This window comes from Microtus pennsylvanicus, chromosome 9 (genome assembly GCF_037038515.1).
Source record: "Microtus pennsylvanicus isolate mMicPen1 chromosome 9, mMicPen1.hap1, whole genome shotgun sequence".
NCBI lineage: Eukaryota > Metazoa > Chordata > Mammalia > Rodentia > Cricetidae > Microtus > Microtus pennsylvanicus.
The window spans coordinates 68623491-68638993 of NC_134587.1; the positions used below are offsets into that span (position 1 = coordinate 68623491).

General features: G+C 48.9%; 1 protein-coding gene across 6 annotated transcripts in view; it reads right to left on the reverse strand.

Moving 5' to 3' along the window:
* Tacc1 (transforming acidic coiled-coil containing protein 1) overlaps positions 1-14890 on the reverse strand; it is a 98959-nt gene extending 84069 nt beyond the window's left edge. For 2 of the 6 annotated variants that reach the window (XM_075986384.1, XM_075986383.1), the window contains exon 1: positions 6249-6350. In XM_075986384.1, the coding sequence (XP_075842499.1) occupies positions 6249-6325 (77 nt within the window). In that variant the 5' untranslated portion in view covers positions 6326-6350. Of the gene's footprint in view, positions 1-6248; positions 6382-14758 lie in introns of those variants that run through there. The other 4 variants (XM_075986388.1, XM_075986387.1, XM_075986390.1 and 1 more) reach the window with 4 other exon arrangements.
* Between the last annotated feature and the right edge of the window lie 613 nt (positions 14891-15503).

Consider the following 15503-nt stretch of genomic DNA (forward strand, 5'->3'; position numbering starts at 1 on the left):
TAATATGGGAGCGGCGGCAGGGCTGCGTCCCCAAAACCCCCAACCGCCTGCTCCTGCCCGGCTCGGCTAGCTTATGCCCCAAATAATTACACGGACACTGTATTCTTTTAAACACTGCTCTGGCCCATTTCTAATCATCTGTGTAGCGCCCCTAGGTGCGCTTACCGGGAATATTCTAGCCTAAGTCCATCCTGGGTCGGAGCTGGGGCATGGCGTGCGTCTTCCCTGGAGCGGGTAGCATGGCGTCTCTCCTGCGTCTGCTCTGGAGAGGAGAGCTGCGGAGTCTGACCTCACTTCCTCTTCCTCCCAGCCTTCCCTTCTGTTTACTCCACCCACCTAAGGGTGGGCCTATCAAAAGGGCCTAGCAGTTTCTTTATTGCTTAAACAATGAAATCAACAGATTGATATATGACACTCCCACATCAATTCTGATACATACTACAACATGAACAGATCTGAAAATATTATGCTAAGTGAAATATCCAGACATAGAATAATATTACATAATTCTGTTTGTATGATGGACCTAGGATAGGTAGCTATAAACCAAAAAAAAAAAAAAAAAAGAACCAAACCAAAACAAAAAATACCAGGAGCCAGGGGAGCAGCAATGGGGAACTTCCCATCATTCCATGAGTCCAGTTCGCAGTGGTGAAAGCATCTAAGCAGCAGAGATGGTTGTACATGTTATCAGTGTTACTGAATCATATACTGAAAGATGGTAAAAGTGGACATGTGTACAAACCAGCATGAGCACATACGTCCACCACACACCCACACACATATACCCGAGTGGTTAAAATCGTAAATTCTGGTATCGGTCCCGCAGTGGGGAAAGTAAAAAAATAAAAAGAGCATGCCTCGCCTCCACAGTCAGAGCAAGCATCCTCACAATCGGACCCGCACGGATGGTGCCAGGACATGCCCAGCCTCAGGCTGATGGCGTTCTGTACACTACAGGCACTTTGGCACCTCACCAGCTCAGACCTACACAATCCAGCAGCTGTGCCCTTTTTTTTTCTTCCTTGTGTTTCTGGGTGTTTAATCCTGAAACATGTGCCAGCTAGAAAAGCTTGTGGAGGAGGGGAAGAAGACGGGGTGCTGCTGTGTGCTAGCCCCAAAGGGGAAGAGTTAGTGGAACTAAGCTTCTCCTGCATTCCTACTCGGTAGCTATTTTGACGGAGTATGTGTCTTGTAAGACTAGAGACAGTGCCTTCTTCCTTACTGGATATGGCTATTTCCAGCCCCTCACACACAGAGGAGATATCCCCACTGCACACACACGCACACATGCACACTCTCACACACACGCATGCACACTCACACACACGCATGCACACTCACACATGCACGCACGCACACAAGCACACTTACAGAAGCACATGCATGCGCACACACATGCGCATTCACGCACACACAGGTCATTTCCTTTTGGGTGAGCTTTGCTAGGGAGAGAACAAGCCAACATCTCCTCACATCTTATATTTCTGCATCTCTCAGGCCAGTTCTCCAAGTTAGATACCATAATTCCTTTAACTTGTCTTCACATAGCTAATTTTTTTTCTGTGTCTTTTCCAAAACTTTCTCTGAAATCTTTCTTTTCTTCTACACTAAAACCTTTTACATAGGCATTTTTAAAACCCCTGAAGTAAATGAAAACCAATGAGGCTTTCATGTTTTCATTTATTTGCTTATTTATTTATTTTGAGGCAAGGTCTCACTATGTGTCCCAACTTTCCTCCCCAGTGTCAGGATTATAGTGTACATACCATGCCAGGCTTGGGATTAACATGTTTTTAATTACAGTTTTGTTTGTTTGTTTGTTTTTGAGACAGGACCCCATCACATAGCTCTGGCTGGCCTAGAAGTTGATAAGTAAGCCAGACAGACTGGCCTAGAACTCACAGAGATCCTCCTGCCTCTACCTCCTGAGTGTTGGGATTAAAGATGGCACCACCACGCCTGGCTGGACTAGAATGTTTTTATTGTTACTACAACTATCTAGTGAGAAGATGATGAAGAATACTATGAATTTGAAGCCAGTGGGATTCAGAATAAGTGTGCGTATTATGAACCAAGTTTCTGAGTTCAAAAGTTCAAGGCCGACAGCCCCCTTCCTGTCAGGAACGTCCATCTGCTCCATCACGGCTTTTCCATCAAGAGACACTTTAAACGCTGTTCCTAAAATCCCAGTTACTTGGAAGGCTGGAGCAGAAAGATTGCATATCCAAGGCCAACCTAGTCCGCAGTGTAAGACCTTGTACCAAAGTGGGGGTAAAAAGTGGGGGGATGGGCTGGAGATGTGGCTCAGTCAGAGTGCTTGCCTGTCAAGCACGGGGCTCTAAACTTAATCCTGGAACCACCCTCCCCCCCTCAACACACACACACAAAAAAAAAAAAGAGGAGGAGAAGGAGGGGAAAGGGAGGAGGGAAGAAGAGGAGGGAGAAGGAGAGGAATGCTCCCTTCAGCTTAAATGTTGGAGGCTTTACTGTCAAGAGAAGATTGAACCTGCTGCATCTTGTTGACATGATCAGAAAGACACAGGCAAAATCACTGAAGACCTCAGAGCACTGCCTATACACGCGCACACGCGCGCGCGCACACACACACACACACACACACACACACACACACACACACACGACCACTGGTCCAGCCAGTCCATTATTCACTAAATCCAGAATGGTCCATAAATTTAACCTGTGTATATCATACATTTCAGACAAGCTAAATAAGAATGAGGTGATTATTTATAAATCATGGGCTCTGCTTTATGTTATTCTTTGAACACCCCCCCCATTACACAATGTTCTTAGAAAAGCTACCACGGTGTCAGTTGTATTGCCAGAAACAGTCCACCAGGGAAGCGAGTTTCAAACAGTGCACCAAACCCAAGATGTGCCTATCTTCTTGGTAGCGCTCCTTCCTAAAAAAACCTGGAAATTAGCTGAAGAAAGAGTTAAGAGGTTGCTGAATGTTCAGTTGACAGAGCGCCTGAGCGGCAAATGTGAGGCCCTGTGTTCAATACCCAGCACTGTGTAAAACCAGGCAGGGCAGTGAACGTCTGTAATATGGTGGGTCTGTAGGGCGGGCATTTCCCACTCGCCCTAAACTAAACGGGGGCAGGGGAGGGGGCAGCCGAAGAGGAATTCTAATCCAGGTCTGCCTGATCCCACAGCTGTGCTCTCTCAATTCTCAAAGCCTCCTGGAATGAATGAATGAATGAATGAACGAACGAACAAATGAACCAAACTACTCCAGCCTTTTGCCCAAGACAGCCATTTGTTTCCTTGAGCTCAGAAAAGGTTAAACTTTCAAAGACTGATGAATTTGACCTTGACTCAGGCACTGCTTCCGTGCGCTTGTGCGGGCCTTTGTGTTTCTCAGTGGAGTTTTTGTAAAGGCCTTATCTGGCGCCTTTTAGTATCCAGTCCTTCTGAAACACAGACCGGGACCTCTCTCAAAGACAATTTCTCCCTCAAAAGAAAATGCCTGTGGGTGCATTAGTCATGTGACTTTCATATAATTTTTTTAAGGGAACAATAAGCTTCCAAAGCGCCACTGTCCGGGGGTGGGGGGGGCTTCCTCGAGGTCAACGTTATCCTGAGCAGTCACACGTCCGACAGGAAGTCTGCGGGTACCGCGTGGACAATGCGTCCTTGCTCTCTTGAGCCCTGGAGAGACTTGTGGCATGTGCCTCCGATTAGCAGCACTTGGGGAACAGCTTTGACAGGAATGGAATTTCATCTTTCTAAAGGGATCTTTTTTCTTTTTTCCTCCCCCCATCCCCGGAGATAGGGTTTCTGTGTTACCCTGGAACTTGCTCTGTAGACCAGGCTAGCCTCCAGCTCAGAGATCTGCCTGCCTCTGAATGCTGATACTGAGAGCATGGACCACCACACCCAGCTTCTGAAGGGTCTTTAACTGGTGTCCCATGTGTCACTGAGCGGAGCCTGACCACTGAGCAGAGGGACTGTGTACTCTGGGGAGACCAAAAATCGCAGTCCTGAGAACGAAGCCCAGAGCCTAGGCAGGCACTCCACCACTGAATAACTACCGTGTGCTTACCCTAAGCGAAGACCAAGGATGGCCATGTGTATTGGTTGATTTTTAGGCAAACTTTGCCAAACACAGAAGAACCTCCAGGGGAGGGGATCTTGGGGAGAGAGAGAGAGAGAACACCAAGACACTAGACACCAAACAACTGACGACTTAATATCCAGCCGCTGACATCACACGCACCTTCGTTTTTTTCCAAAAGCTGCCAGCAAATAATCTCAAGATCTACACAGTAAACCTTTACAGTCACAATCCACAAAGATCACTCAGTTTTCATCCTTGGCTGACAGAATAGACGGTGTGAGTTCACAGATAAAATGGTCCACAGATAAAATGGTTGTGATTCACGTACACCCAACCTTCTATCAACCTCAGAACAGCCCGTGAAACCGTTTCTGCCATTCAGTTACCGAATGATGAGGCAGAGAAATAGAGAAGTTAAGAAATAAATAAAAGACCTCCAGGCTACCCGAACTTTTTCATTTTATTTTATTTTTTGTTTCTTCAAGACAGAGTTTCTCTGTGTAGCTCTGGCTATCTTAAAACTTGCTCTGTAGACCAGGCTGGCCCCAACTCAGAGATCCACCTGTCTCTGCCTTGGGAGTGCTGGGATTAAAGGTGTGTGCTGCTGCCACCATCTGGCTAATTATTTTTATTCTCTGTGTACGAGTTTTTTGCCAGCATGCATGTGTGTGTGCGCACCACATTTGTGCCTGGCGCCCAAGGAAGAGGAGGTCAGATCCCCTGGAACTGGAGTTATGGATGGTTCTGAGCTACCATGTGGGTGCTGGGAACTGAACCCAGGTCCTCAGTAAGAGCAAGTGCGCTTAGCCGCTGAGCCACCGCGCAGTCCCTTCTGTGTGTTTAATAAAAGTTAAGTCAGCTCTAGCATTTTTTTTGTTTTTTTTTTTTTGTTTTGTTTTGTTTTTTTCGAGACAGGGTTTCTCTGTGGTTTTGGAGCCTGTCCTGGAACTAGCTCTGTAGACCAGGCTGGTCTCGAACTCACAGAGATCCGCCTGCCTCTGCCTCCCGAGTGCTGGGATTAAAGGCGTGCGCCACCACCGCCCGGCTTAGCTCTAGCATTTTATATTCTTGTATTAAGCAGTGCCAATTCAGATTTCCTTATGCAGGGAAATGAAAGAAGGGGGGTATGTGTTCTGTTACGTGAACTAAAAATCTGACAGTTTCTTCCCACTTGTCTGAGTGGGAGGCAGCTGCAACCTGAGCTCTGACGTCAGACACCCTGGAGCCCACTACTTTTTAGCTGGGGGACCTTGGACAACTTCCTTGATTTCTCTATGCTTGAGTTTATTTACCCATAGGATGATAATTCAAGAAACTAATTCAGTGTTCTTGGAGATTAAATTGGACAAAGCGATTATTAAGGTTTCTTTTTTTTAAAAAAAATAATTCTCACAGGCTCAGTGAATCTCAGCTACCCTTTTATTAACAAGTTGTTCAGACTTCGTTTAGATTTGTAATCATATTGTAAATATCAGGAGGCACAGAGCTCGTGACACGTGATTCAACAGGTCCAGAATGGTATTTGTTACCAAGCCTGACAACCTGAGATCAATTCCTGGGACCCACGTAATAGTAAAGAGAGCTGCCCTCCACATGTGCCCTGACACCACCACCACCACTAATAATAATAATAACAACAATAATGTTTTAAATAATAGGAGGTAAAATAGCATATTTAGTATTTGGATACAAAGAGGCTGTTCTGCCTTGAAAAGATTATTTTAAAAAAGAAAGGAAGGAAAGAAGGAAAGAAGGAAAACGGCATGCCATGCCACACCGTCTATCTCCCTGAAGAGTCGCCTCCAGCACACACAACTCTATAACACAGTTTGTACGGTTCTGACCATCTCTCAAGCCTTCATCAGCGCTCGCCTTCTCCCCAACTTTCCCAGCATTGAGTTCCCTTCGCCGCCCCTTACGGTACTTGGTGTCCCCAGCTGTTGCTGTCCCGGAACAAAGCTCGCTTACTGCAGCTACAATGCTGCCCTTCTCTGAGGTCATCGTGAAACTCGCCAGAAACAAGAGGGAATTCTTGGGAGCCACAAGCGCCACATCCCCAACCCCTGGACCCCGCAGGCCCGCGCGGGTCTCGTCGAGCACCCCCACCCTGCCCGGTGTCCGTCCCTGCCCCGGGTCCCCCGTCCCACGCCCTGCGCTGACTCACGCGGCGGCGTCCACGACTGTCGGGGGCGTCTCCCACTCGGGCCCCGGGCCGCGATCCTGGGAGTGCGAGCCGCCCATCACTGCCAGCCCACGGGTGACCTCGGCGGGAGGCGGCGGGAGGGAGGGCCTGACGCGGGGAGGGGCGGGGCCGTAGTCACCTCCCGCCCTCCCTGGCTGCTAGTGAAGCCGGGCGGGCGAATCCCACTCCTGCCATCCGCTTTCAGAACTCCCCAACTAGCTGGGTGACTTGGGACAAGTTACTGCACCCTTTCCGAGTCCTGCTTTCTTCATCTGTAGAATAAGGGAACGTGTTCACTGCGAAATGTGCACGTTGCCTTTGACAACCAAAGAATGAAGTCTTTTCCAAATTCATAAGAATAAAAAAAGAAAGAAAAGAAAACAGACAGGCATAGTGGCACACCCCTTTAAATCCCAGCGCTCAGGAGACAGAAGCAGGTGCATCTCTGTGAGTTGGAGGCCAGCTTGGTCTACACAGTGAGTTCCAGGACAGCCAGAGTTACACACTGAGACTCTGTTTGTTTCTTGTAAGGCCTGCTGGCCCAGAATGATCTTGAATTCCTAATCTTTTTACTCCACATCCCAAGTACAGGTATTTTATGGGTATGTGCCAGCAAGTCCAGCTATTTGCTACACACACACACACACACACACACACACACACGTTTTTTTCTTTTTTTAAGGAAAAACTCTCGCAAAGGTTACAAAGGCTAGCCTTGAAATGTAGAACTGTGGCTTCAGATTTTCAGCAGCCCCTGCCCCTGTTAGAATGTAACTTTTGTAATGGCTAGAAGATTCTCGGACCCCTGTCTCCTAGCCTAGGGCTTGTGTTCTGTTGTGTGTCAACATCTTGCCTATCTGTTGGTTCGCTACACTGTTTGGGCAGTGTCCCTAAGGTCCACAGTGCTGACACACTGACGCCCTGAGTATGAAGATTGGGAAAATAAGGATTAAGTAAGGAAAGCATAGCGGAGCTGGAACTGGGATTTTTTGCAGGAAAGACTTCAAGTATCTAGAGAAGCAGAATGCAGCCAGAGACCTATCTTATAAAAAGTTCAGATTCTTCACAGGTTGTCTGGAGCAGTGGGGTGACCCCGGAGCAACACTGATAACGCCTGCTGGCCCAGCTACCAGTTCTTCCGGAGGAGTGCTTGGCCCCTCCTCCTGGGAAGGTCCTAAGGAAATGGGAGGGGTAGGACCGCAGAGGTCAGGAACCAGAAAGTTTCCTTCTCTGGGTAGATAAGACTGTGGGACTGTGGGCTGTGGGACATTTCGTTCTTGTTTAGTGCCGAAAGACAGCGGGGCAGTGTCACTAAAATGGTTTGAAAGGAAAAGATGGGGCTAAAGGCGGAGCTCAGTATTAGAAGACTTGACTAGTCGGTGTGAAGCTATCCCTGGTTCCCAGCACTGAAGGGGAGGATGACGATAACGATGAACAATAAATAGCAAGAGGGACCCTGCTGTGTTGCAGAGACATTGAGACACAGGTTCTAAAAAACAAAGGAAAGTCTGAGGCTTACCCAGCCTCTCTCGTGGTGCTCGGTGGCTATAATGTTGCTTTGTTTCTTTGGCTGCCCTGGCAGCTATAGGAAGGGCTTATAGGGAGTTGGATCTTCAGGGTCATGGGAATGACTACAGTGAAGGGGACATCTTGTCCTCACCTCGTCCTTGGGAAAGAAACTTATCCGAGAGCTCTTCAGAAAGCAGGCCCAAGACAGATTAAGATCCCCGATGCCCCTCAGCCCTCAAGGTACAATCTGTGTTCTCACGATGCAGAAACAAAGCCTGTTTTTCTACTCCAGACATCATTGTGGATTGCCAGATCAGAAGCACACTGTGGAATTATCTGCAATGTCTCTACTCATGCGCCTTTGTTGAGAGTCCTCTCCTTCTGATGCTCCCGTTAAAGACAAACCTAAGAAACAGCAGCAGCCCCCACTTAGACACAGTGTGCAAGCCCAACTCTGTCTCTCTAACAAAGCTTACCTTCAACATGACACCCCCCCCCTCCGGACATCACATGAGTATCCAGTAGCAGAGGAAGTCCCCTTGAGAAGTATGTGGTGATCTCAGAGAGGCACCATTTCACCTGGTTTGGATATCATTTCTATGTAGATTTTTTAAAAAAAATATTTAAAATTTTATTATTTTATTTTATGTGTGTGAGTATTTTGCCTGTGTGTGGACCTTTTCATATGCATGCCTGGTGCCAGAGGAGGCCAGAAAAGGGCATCAGATCCCTGGAACTGAAGTCACAGTTGGCTATGAGCTGCCGTGTAGGTGCTGGGAATCAAGGCCACACCCTGTGGAAGGGCAGCTAGTGCTCTGAACTGCTGAGCTGTGTCTCCAGTCCTTCGTATGTTAATTTATGAAGGATCAAATTGCTTCATATTTTTAGATTCACAGACTATCCTTGAGATCAAGCAGTGTGTGGTAAGGGCTCCAATATCACCATCCTCTTCAAAAACAATTTGTCTATTTAAATCACTTGGTCTTTCCATGTGAGATTTAAAATAAGATTGTCAGCTGTATTAAAGCTGATTATTCCAAGAACTGACGGTGGCAAACACCGAGGCTCCCAAGGCAGGACCATCGTATACGACTACCGACTTCATCTGCCTTCTTTAATGCCCTGTCAAGCTGTCATGCTTTAAAACTCCCAGCCTATGGGGTTTTTCATTTTATTTCATATTTTATTTACTTATGTGTGTGTCACTGTGTGTATGTATACAAACGTGCATGTGAGAACCCATGGACGAGAAAAAGAGGGTTCTGGGTCTCCTGGAACCGGAGTTATCGGTGGTTGTGAGCCATCTGACATGGGTGCTGGAAGCCACACTCTGGTCCCCTGGATGTAGAAAGCTTATCTCCTTCTCCAGCGCCGTGTCTGCCTGAGGGCTGCCATGCATCTGCCAGAATGACAATGGAACAAACTTCTGAAATTGTAACATGCCCTGGTTAAACGCTTCCATGGTCAGGGTGTCTCTTCACAGCAATAGGAACCCTAACAAAGACAGAGGCCCAGCCTTACTCAGCTGTCAGTCAGGTAACATGACCATCCCGGGACATCTCAGCAGGAGAAGAGCCAGGGGACTATGTCCCTTCTCCACCCTTCCCTCTCTCTGACTTCCTACAGCTGCTTTCATCAGTGAGGTGAACGCATGGCTCCAAGGCAGCCATGGAGGCCAGCATGGGTCCAGGGCACCATGGGGGAGGCTGAACAGTGGGGGAGCACGGAAGATGAAGACACAAGGAAGGCTGGAGCGTCAAGTCCTTCCCAGGATAGTCCACGTGTATCCCCTTGGCTTGTTGACACAGAGGGGCTCTGGACCCTGCTCTGTGGTCTTAAACAGTCAATTTCCCCTCCAGCCATCCCGCTCAGTTCCCAGCTCTCATCAGAAGTTGAGAATTTAAGACGGCCATGCAGAGTCCAGCTCTGGTCCATGGGATTCCAGAAGTGACTAAAGGCCTTTGCAGACTAGGCTGGTGTGAGCCTTGAGAGCTGACAGCTGCTCGCTTGCTAAATATATCCAGGCCTTTCTCCCTTACATGACTAGCATCTGCGCTTGCATGGGCAGTGGTGGCTGGCTCCTGAGCCTTTCCAGGGATGAGCAGGCTGTGCTCATGTGTGTTATAGACTCTGGAGAGCTCATTTCTAAGAGCCCAGGAAACAGAATGAGACAATCATCCATCCGGCATCTGGGTGGGCAGGCAACCAGCACACTCCCTTGTTCCTGAAGAAGCCTGAGAAGAACCTCAGCAGCTGGCAGCAGCTGGCAGCAGCTGGTGGAACCCTCAGGCTGATGGGCAGGTGGCTGGCAAGCCCAGCAGCAAAGGGTCAGTTGCCAGCAATTATGGAGATGGTAATGATTAGCCAGAAAGACAAACTATGGAAAGTTCCGAGGGCCCTAAGCTGACCAACAAACACACCGAGTCTTCCCTTCCTGCCTTGCGACACTCTCTTCTGCACTGGTTTTCAGCTGCTTCTGTCTGCTTTGGTTTCCCTGGGGGCCTCCAAGACTGGAGGACCAGGCTAAGGGAGAAAGTCTCTTCTTTGGTATTTCCAGGACTGAGGGTAAAGAAACATAAAGGTGGTGCCTCCCCCCCCCCCCCCCCAGTGCCCATCTCATGTGTTTCGGGTAGACTGGAGCAGACTAAATAGCGTTCCTCTCTTTCATCCACCCACTCTCGGTCATGAAACCAGGACCTCCCCCAGTTACTGATGAGTCCCAAATGTGCACTACTGTCGCGTGTGATGAGAGGAGGGAGGGAAGCCAAGGAGACGTGTATTCCCAGGTCCTTAAGAACTCTTTCCAGCCTGGAGAGGTGGCTCGGTGGTTAAGAGCACCGCCTGTTCTGGGTACCCACAATGGTGGCTCACAGCCATCTGTGACTGCAGGTCAGGGGATCTGGCACGCTTGACTGTGGTACACAGAATTACGTGCAGGCAAATCACCAGTACACATAAAAACAAACAAACAAAATTAAAATGATGACAACAGAAACAAAATAAAATGATTTTTTAAAGAAAGAAAGACAGCTCTTTCCATATTGCTGATTTCTCAAGTCTATTGTCATCATGTTTCCAGCAAAAAAAAAAAATTGATTATTGGTATAAACACACCCTGGCTTAGGAGGAAGGGAGGTTGGGAGGGAGGGAACGAAAGAGAAGGGGGGGTTCTGAAAGAGGACTAGCTTGGGATTGGGGGTTCTGAAGGTGTAAGACATAGGGCAGGGCTCAGTGGAACCGTCTGTATTTTGTGGCATGGTGTATTAGTGACTGTTCTGCTGCTAGGATAAAACAGCCCCACCAGGGCAGCTCCTAGAAGAAAGAGTTTGTTTTGGGTCATGTCTCCACAAGGACAAAAGCCCATCATGGTGGGAGGCATGGCAGCAGGAGTGACAGGAGTAGGAAGCTGGGAGCTAACATCTTCAACCATAAGGGAGGCAGAGAGCAAACCAAAAGTGGGCGGGGCAAGGCTTTAAACCCTGAAAGTCCACCCTTAGCAACAAACTTCCTCCCATCACTGCTCCAAACAGCGCCACCAACTGGAGATCACCCATTCAAACGCCTGAGCCTATGGGAGATATTCAAATCACAGCATTATGTTAACCAGGATCCTGGTGTGTGTGTGTGGCAGGGAGACCATGGACGTACAGAACCCTTGGGGGGTTCACAGGTACAATTAAGAAGGCCACATGTGGCGGTGGCACACACCTTTAATCCCAGAACTCAGGAGGCAGAGGCAGGTCGGCTCTCTATGAGTTCAAGGCCAGCTTGGCCTTCAGAATTATTTCCAGGACAGCCGAGGCTACTCAGAGAAGCCCTGTCTTAGAAGAAGAAGGAGGAGGAGGAGGAGGAGGAGGAGGAGGAGGAGGAGGAGGAGGAGGAGGAGGAGGAGGAGGAGGAGGAGGAGGAGGAGGAGGAGGAGGAGGAGGAGGAGGAGGAGGAGGAGGAGGAGGAGGGAGAAGAAGAAGAAGAAGAAGAAGAAGAAGAAGAAGAAGAAGAAGAAGAAGAAGAAGAAGAAGAAGAAGAAGAAGAAGAAGAAGAAGAAAGGAGAAAGGAGGAAGAGAAGGAAGGAGAAGGAGGCCATGGGTCTCACAGTTATGCCCAGACCAGCTGCTCTGGGTAGTTTTCTTGTTCAGATGCCATGACTCTATGAGTCTCCTGTGAGGTCCCCCTTGGCGCCCTTTAGCCCCTGGCACTTTGGAAGTAGTGTGCCCTCAGCTTTCGTGTTCACTGTGCCTCAGATGGATGAAAATGGATTCAAGCAGGTTATCAAGTGGAATTTAGCAGAGCTCTGATGTCTAACAGAAGCATCCGTGTGTTAGGACGGAGTTCGAACCCCAGCTCCAGCACCTACATGCTATGTGTCACTGTGCACCTCATTTCTTTCTCAGAACTTTGCAAACTGAGGAAACACACGCCCATCCACCCATCCCCTGGGAGAGTGCACAGAGGTGCCTCACACAGGCCGGGCTCACACAAAGTACCCGGCAAACACTGGCTGTCAATTTCTTCTTCACTGACTTCTATTTCCCAGGAAGTTGGTAAGTCGAGGCATACTAGTTTCAAGAACATTCTAAACTTAATCCAGAACTAGGAGATGCTGATCAACTTGGGTTTTGGAAAACAGCAACAGCAACAAAAGCCCTTCTGTAAATTATGAGCTGCCTTACTTCTTTAAAATAAGTTACATACAGCACTTGATATTTGCTATCTCAACTCGAAATCCTAAAGTCATTCTCCTAGAATACTAATGGGTTTGCTAATGGCATTTCCTCAGTGGGGAACAAACACGGAAAGAAAACAAACCAAGCACACAAAACAAACAACAACCAAACCCCACACATTTGGATGGCACACTGTGGTGTACTGTGTAGCAGAGAAGAGACGTGGACCAGCAGGCCAACTGCAAGGCTCAGCTCTCTATCATCAAACAGTTGTGTCTAGGGCTGGGCATGGAGCTCAGAGGTTAAGTTATTGCATGGATGGGGCCCTGTGTTCCATCCTCAGCGTGTGCTCACACACACACACACACACACACACGGACAGATGGACAGACGGACGGGGGACCCTCTGTACCATTTTGTGATACATATTTACCAGGATGCAGCATTGCTGGCCCCTGCAATCCTAGCACTCCAAAGACTACCATACAGGACTGTAATGAAAAAACAAACAAACAAAACAAAACAAAGACCCCCAACTCCATGCATGCACAGAGCATGCTTCCTTCCATAGAACATTCTGTCTTGGCCCTGTGACCTGCTCAGCTCAGACTCCTATCAGAATCACCAATTACAAAAACACAAAGAGCCTCTGGTACTTCAGTCTCTTACCGCTGTCAAAGGAACCTTCAAAAGCATTCAGTGCCTGGACACCCAGACTCAGCAGGATGGGGCTCCAGTTCTACACACAGGCTGAGTGTGCTTGGACCAGATATATGAGATCTGTCCTTCCCTGTAGATGCCTCTCAGGGCTTCAGTGAGGACCACATGAACTGCGGGACTAAACTCTGTGAACCGGGGTTTCCAGAGCAAACAATTGCAGTCCAGGCAGAGTACCATGCGCCCCCGGTCAGCGGTTCTGCAAACCGTTAAAACGTCCTTTCAAACTAGACCCTTACCTTCCAGCCAGATAAAGACGCAGCTTCTGGGCTGGGACTTAGAAGATGAGGTCATCGCAATCCCAGACGCCTCGGCCTCCATGTTGATCTCCTCCTCCCCAAAGGGGACCCCAACATTACAAAGAACAATGTCCCTGCATCATCCAGGAGATGCAATTGCGTATGAGGTGGGAAGCTGGGGTAAATGGCTAGCTCTAGTCACACTCTGCAGGCTAGTGAACTAGGGTCAGGGCACTCGGGACACTCCCTACAGAGCTCAGGCCTCTGCAGGGGTGGAGTGTGTGTGTGTGGTTGCACAGGAACCCTGCACAGGAACCCATGCACAGGAACCCCGCATACTGCAGCACCCAGGAAGAACACATCTGCATTGTTCACCTCCTTTATAGTAAAACCTGGCTGGAACCCGGATTTGAAGCCCCTGCCTTCTGAACTCAGCAGCACAGCCGTGAGGCCTAGGTGGCTCGCATCCCTCCTCTGTCATTTACTGAGCCACGAGCCTGATTGTCATCTGTAGAACAGAAAGGATGGTGACAGGGTCTGCCACCTTTTGCCTGTCTCCCGGCATATGGCAGATGCCCAACAAGAGTCAGCTGGTACTTCTTCATAGCCAACTGGTAAGTTCTGACAATTTAGTCCCGTTCCATTCCTCATGTAGTGAGCCTGTCAGAGAATAAGGCAAGGCAATGTGCGGCTAAGGGGCAAAATGTGTCATTAAGAGCAGAAAGCCGTAGGACTCCAGAGAAGGGCTCCATCACAACGACTTCTCCATCAACTCTCTATCTTCCTCAGCTTCGGGGTGGGGGGGCACACTGAGTACGCTAGGCCAGTTCAGCGTCAGTAGCAATGGCCAAGACTATAGAGCCACGGTCTGCTGAATGTCACCACCAAGGGCCAAGGCTACACGCAGGCATCTGATTGGACCACAGACCCTTCACATCGCACCTGTCCACAGACACAGCCCTGGCGCTACACCCCGGTACCTGGAGGGACCATTCCATCAGGGCGCGCTGAGCCAGGACCATGCGAGGGAGGAAAATGAGCCAGAAACACACAAGGTCCAGGCCCTGGTTCATTAGGGCCCTTTCTAACCAATCACTTCTCTGAATCTACTCCCAGCTGACCCTATTTACCGACGTTCTTTGCCAAGTTGGGGTAGGGGGCAGGGAGTCAGAAGAGAAAACTTCAGTTTACAGAACTTTCTTCCTAGAATTCGGCCATTCATACTATCCATTCAAGCATTTTGAAACGTCGCCATCTCCCCCAGGTGGCCTTCTAGCCACCCTCTTCACGGAAACATCCCCGAGCAAAGCTGGAGGACCCACCCCTGGTTTGGCAAAGGAGGATTGAAAAGCAGCCATCCTACCTGTCCGTGGCGCCCGCCTCATCCCACCTGCTGCGAGGACTGGCAGCTGCCAGCGCCTCCCTCCTCCACCAGCCCTCGGGCACAGGGAAGAGGATGTTTTGTAACTCTTGGCTGGAACTTCCAGGGGCTGAACAGAAGACGTCCTCAGGGACACGGAGCTCAAGGAGTAATCAAGTAGGTCTTCCTGGAAACTATCGCAAATTCGCTACTTCCCTCCCCTCCCCTCCCCTCCCCGTCAACCTCTCTACTCTTTCCCTCCCTGCTAACTCCCCTCCTCCCTCCACCCCGCCCGCCTTCTCCTTGGCCCTCTCTACTCCGTTATGTTCTGAAAACTTTTTCCTCTGGGTACACTTGGCTCCAGAACACTCTCTCATGTTACAAAATTTAGTTAAACAAAAGAAAACACCCAGAGGTTTTTTTTTTTCCCCTTCTGAACTTTGTACTGGGAACATTTATATATATATATATATATATATATATATATATATATATATTTCTTCCCTGACCCATTGGATTCCAAGAAAATGCACGCCCACATCCCTCTTACTGGTCCCAGTCCCCTTATTTCTTTCCGGTGGAAAAACAACAGTTGGCAGGGGACAGCCCTTTAACTCTGAGCCTCCAGCTGAGCCGGCTCCTATTGGTGCCTGTGTGGAGAGCAATAAAAGATGGGGTACCTAAGGAGGGTCTTCAGGGGCAGAACCTGTTACCCTTCCCAACTTACAGTCTCCGCTGGTCCCCAGGG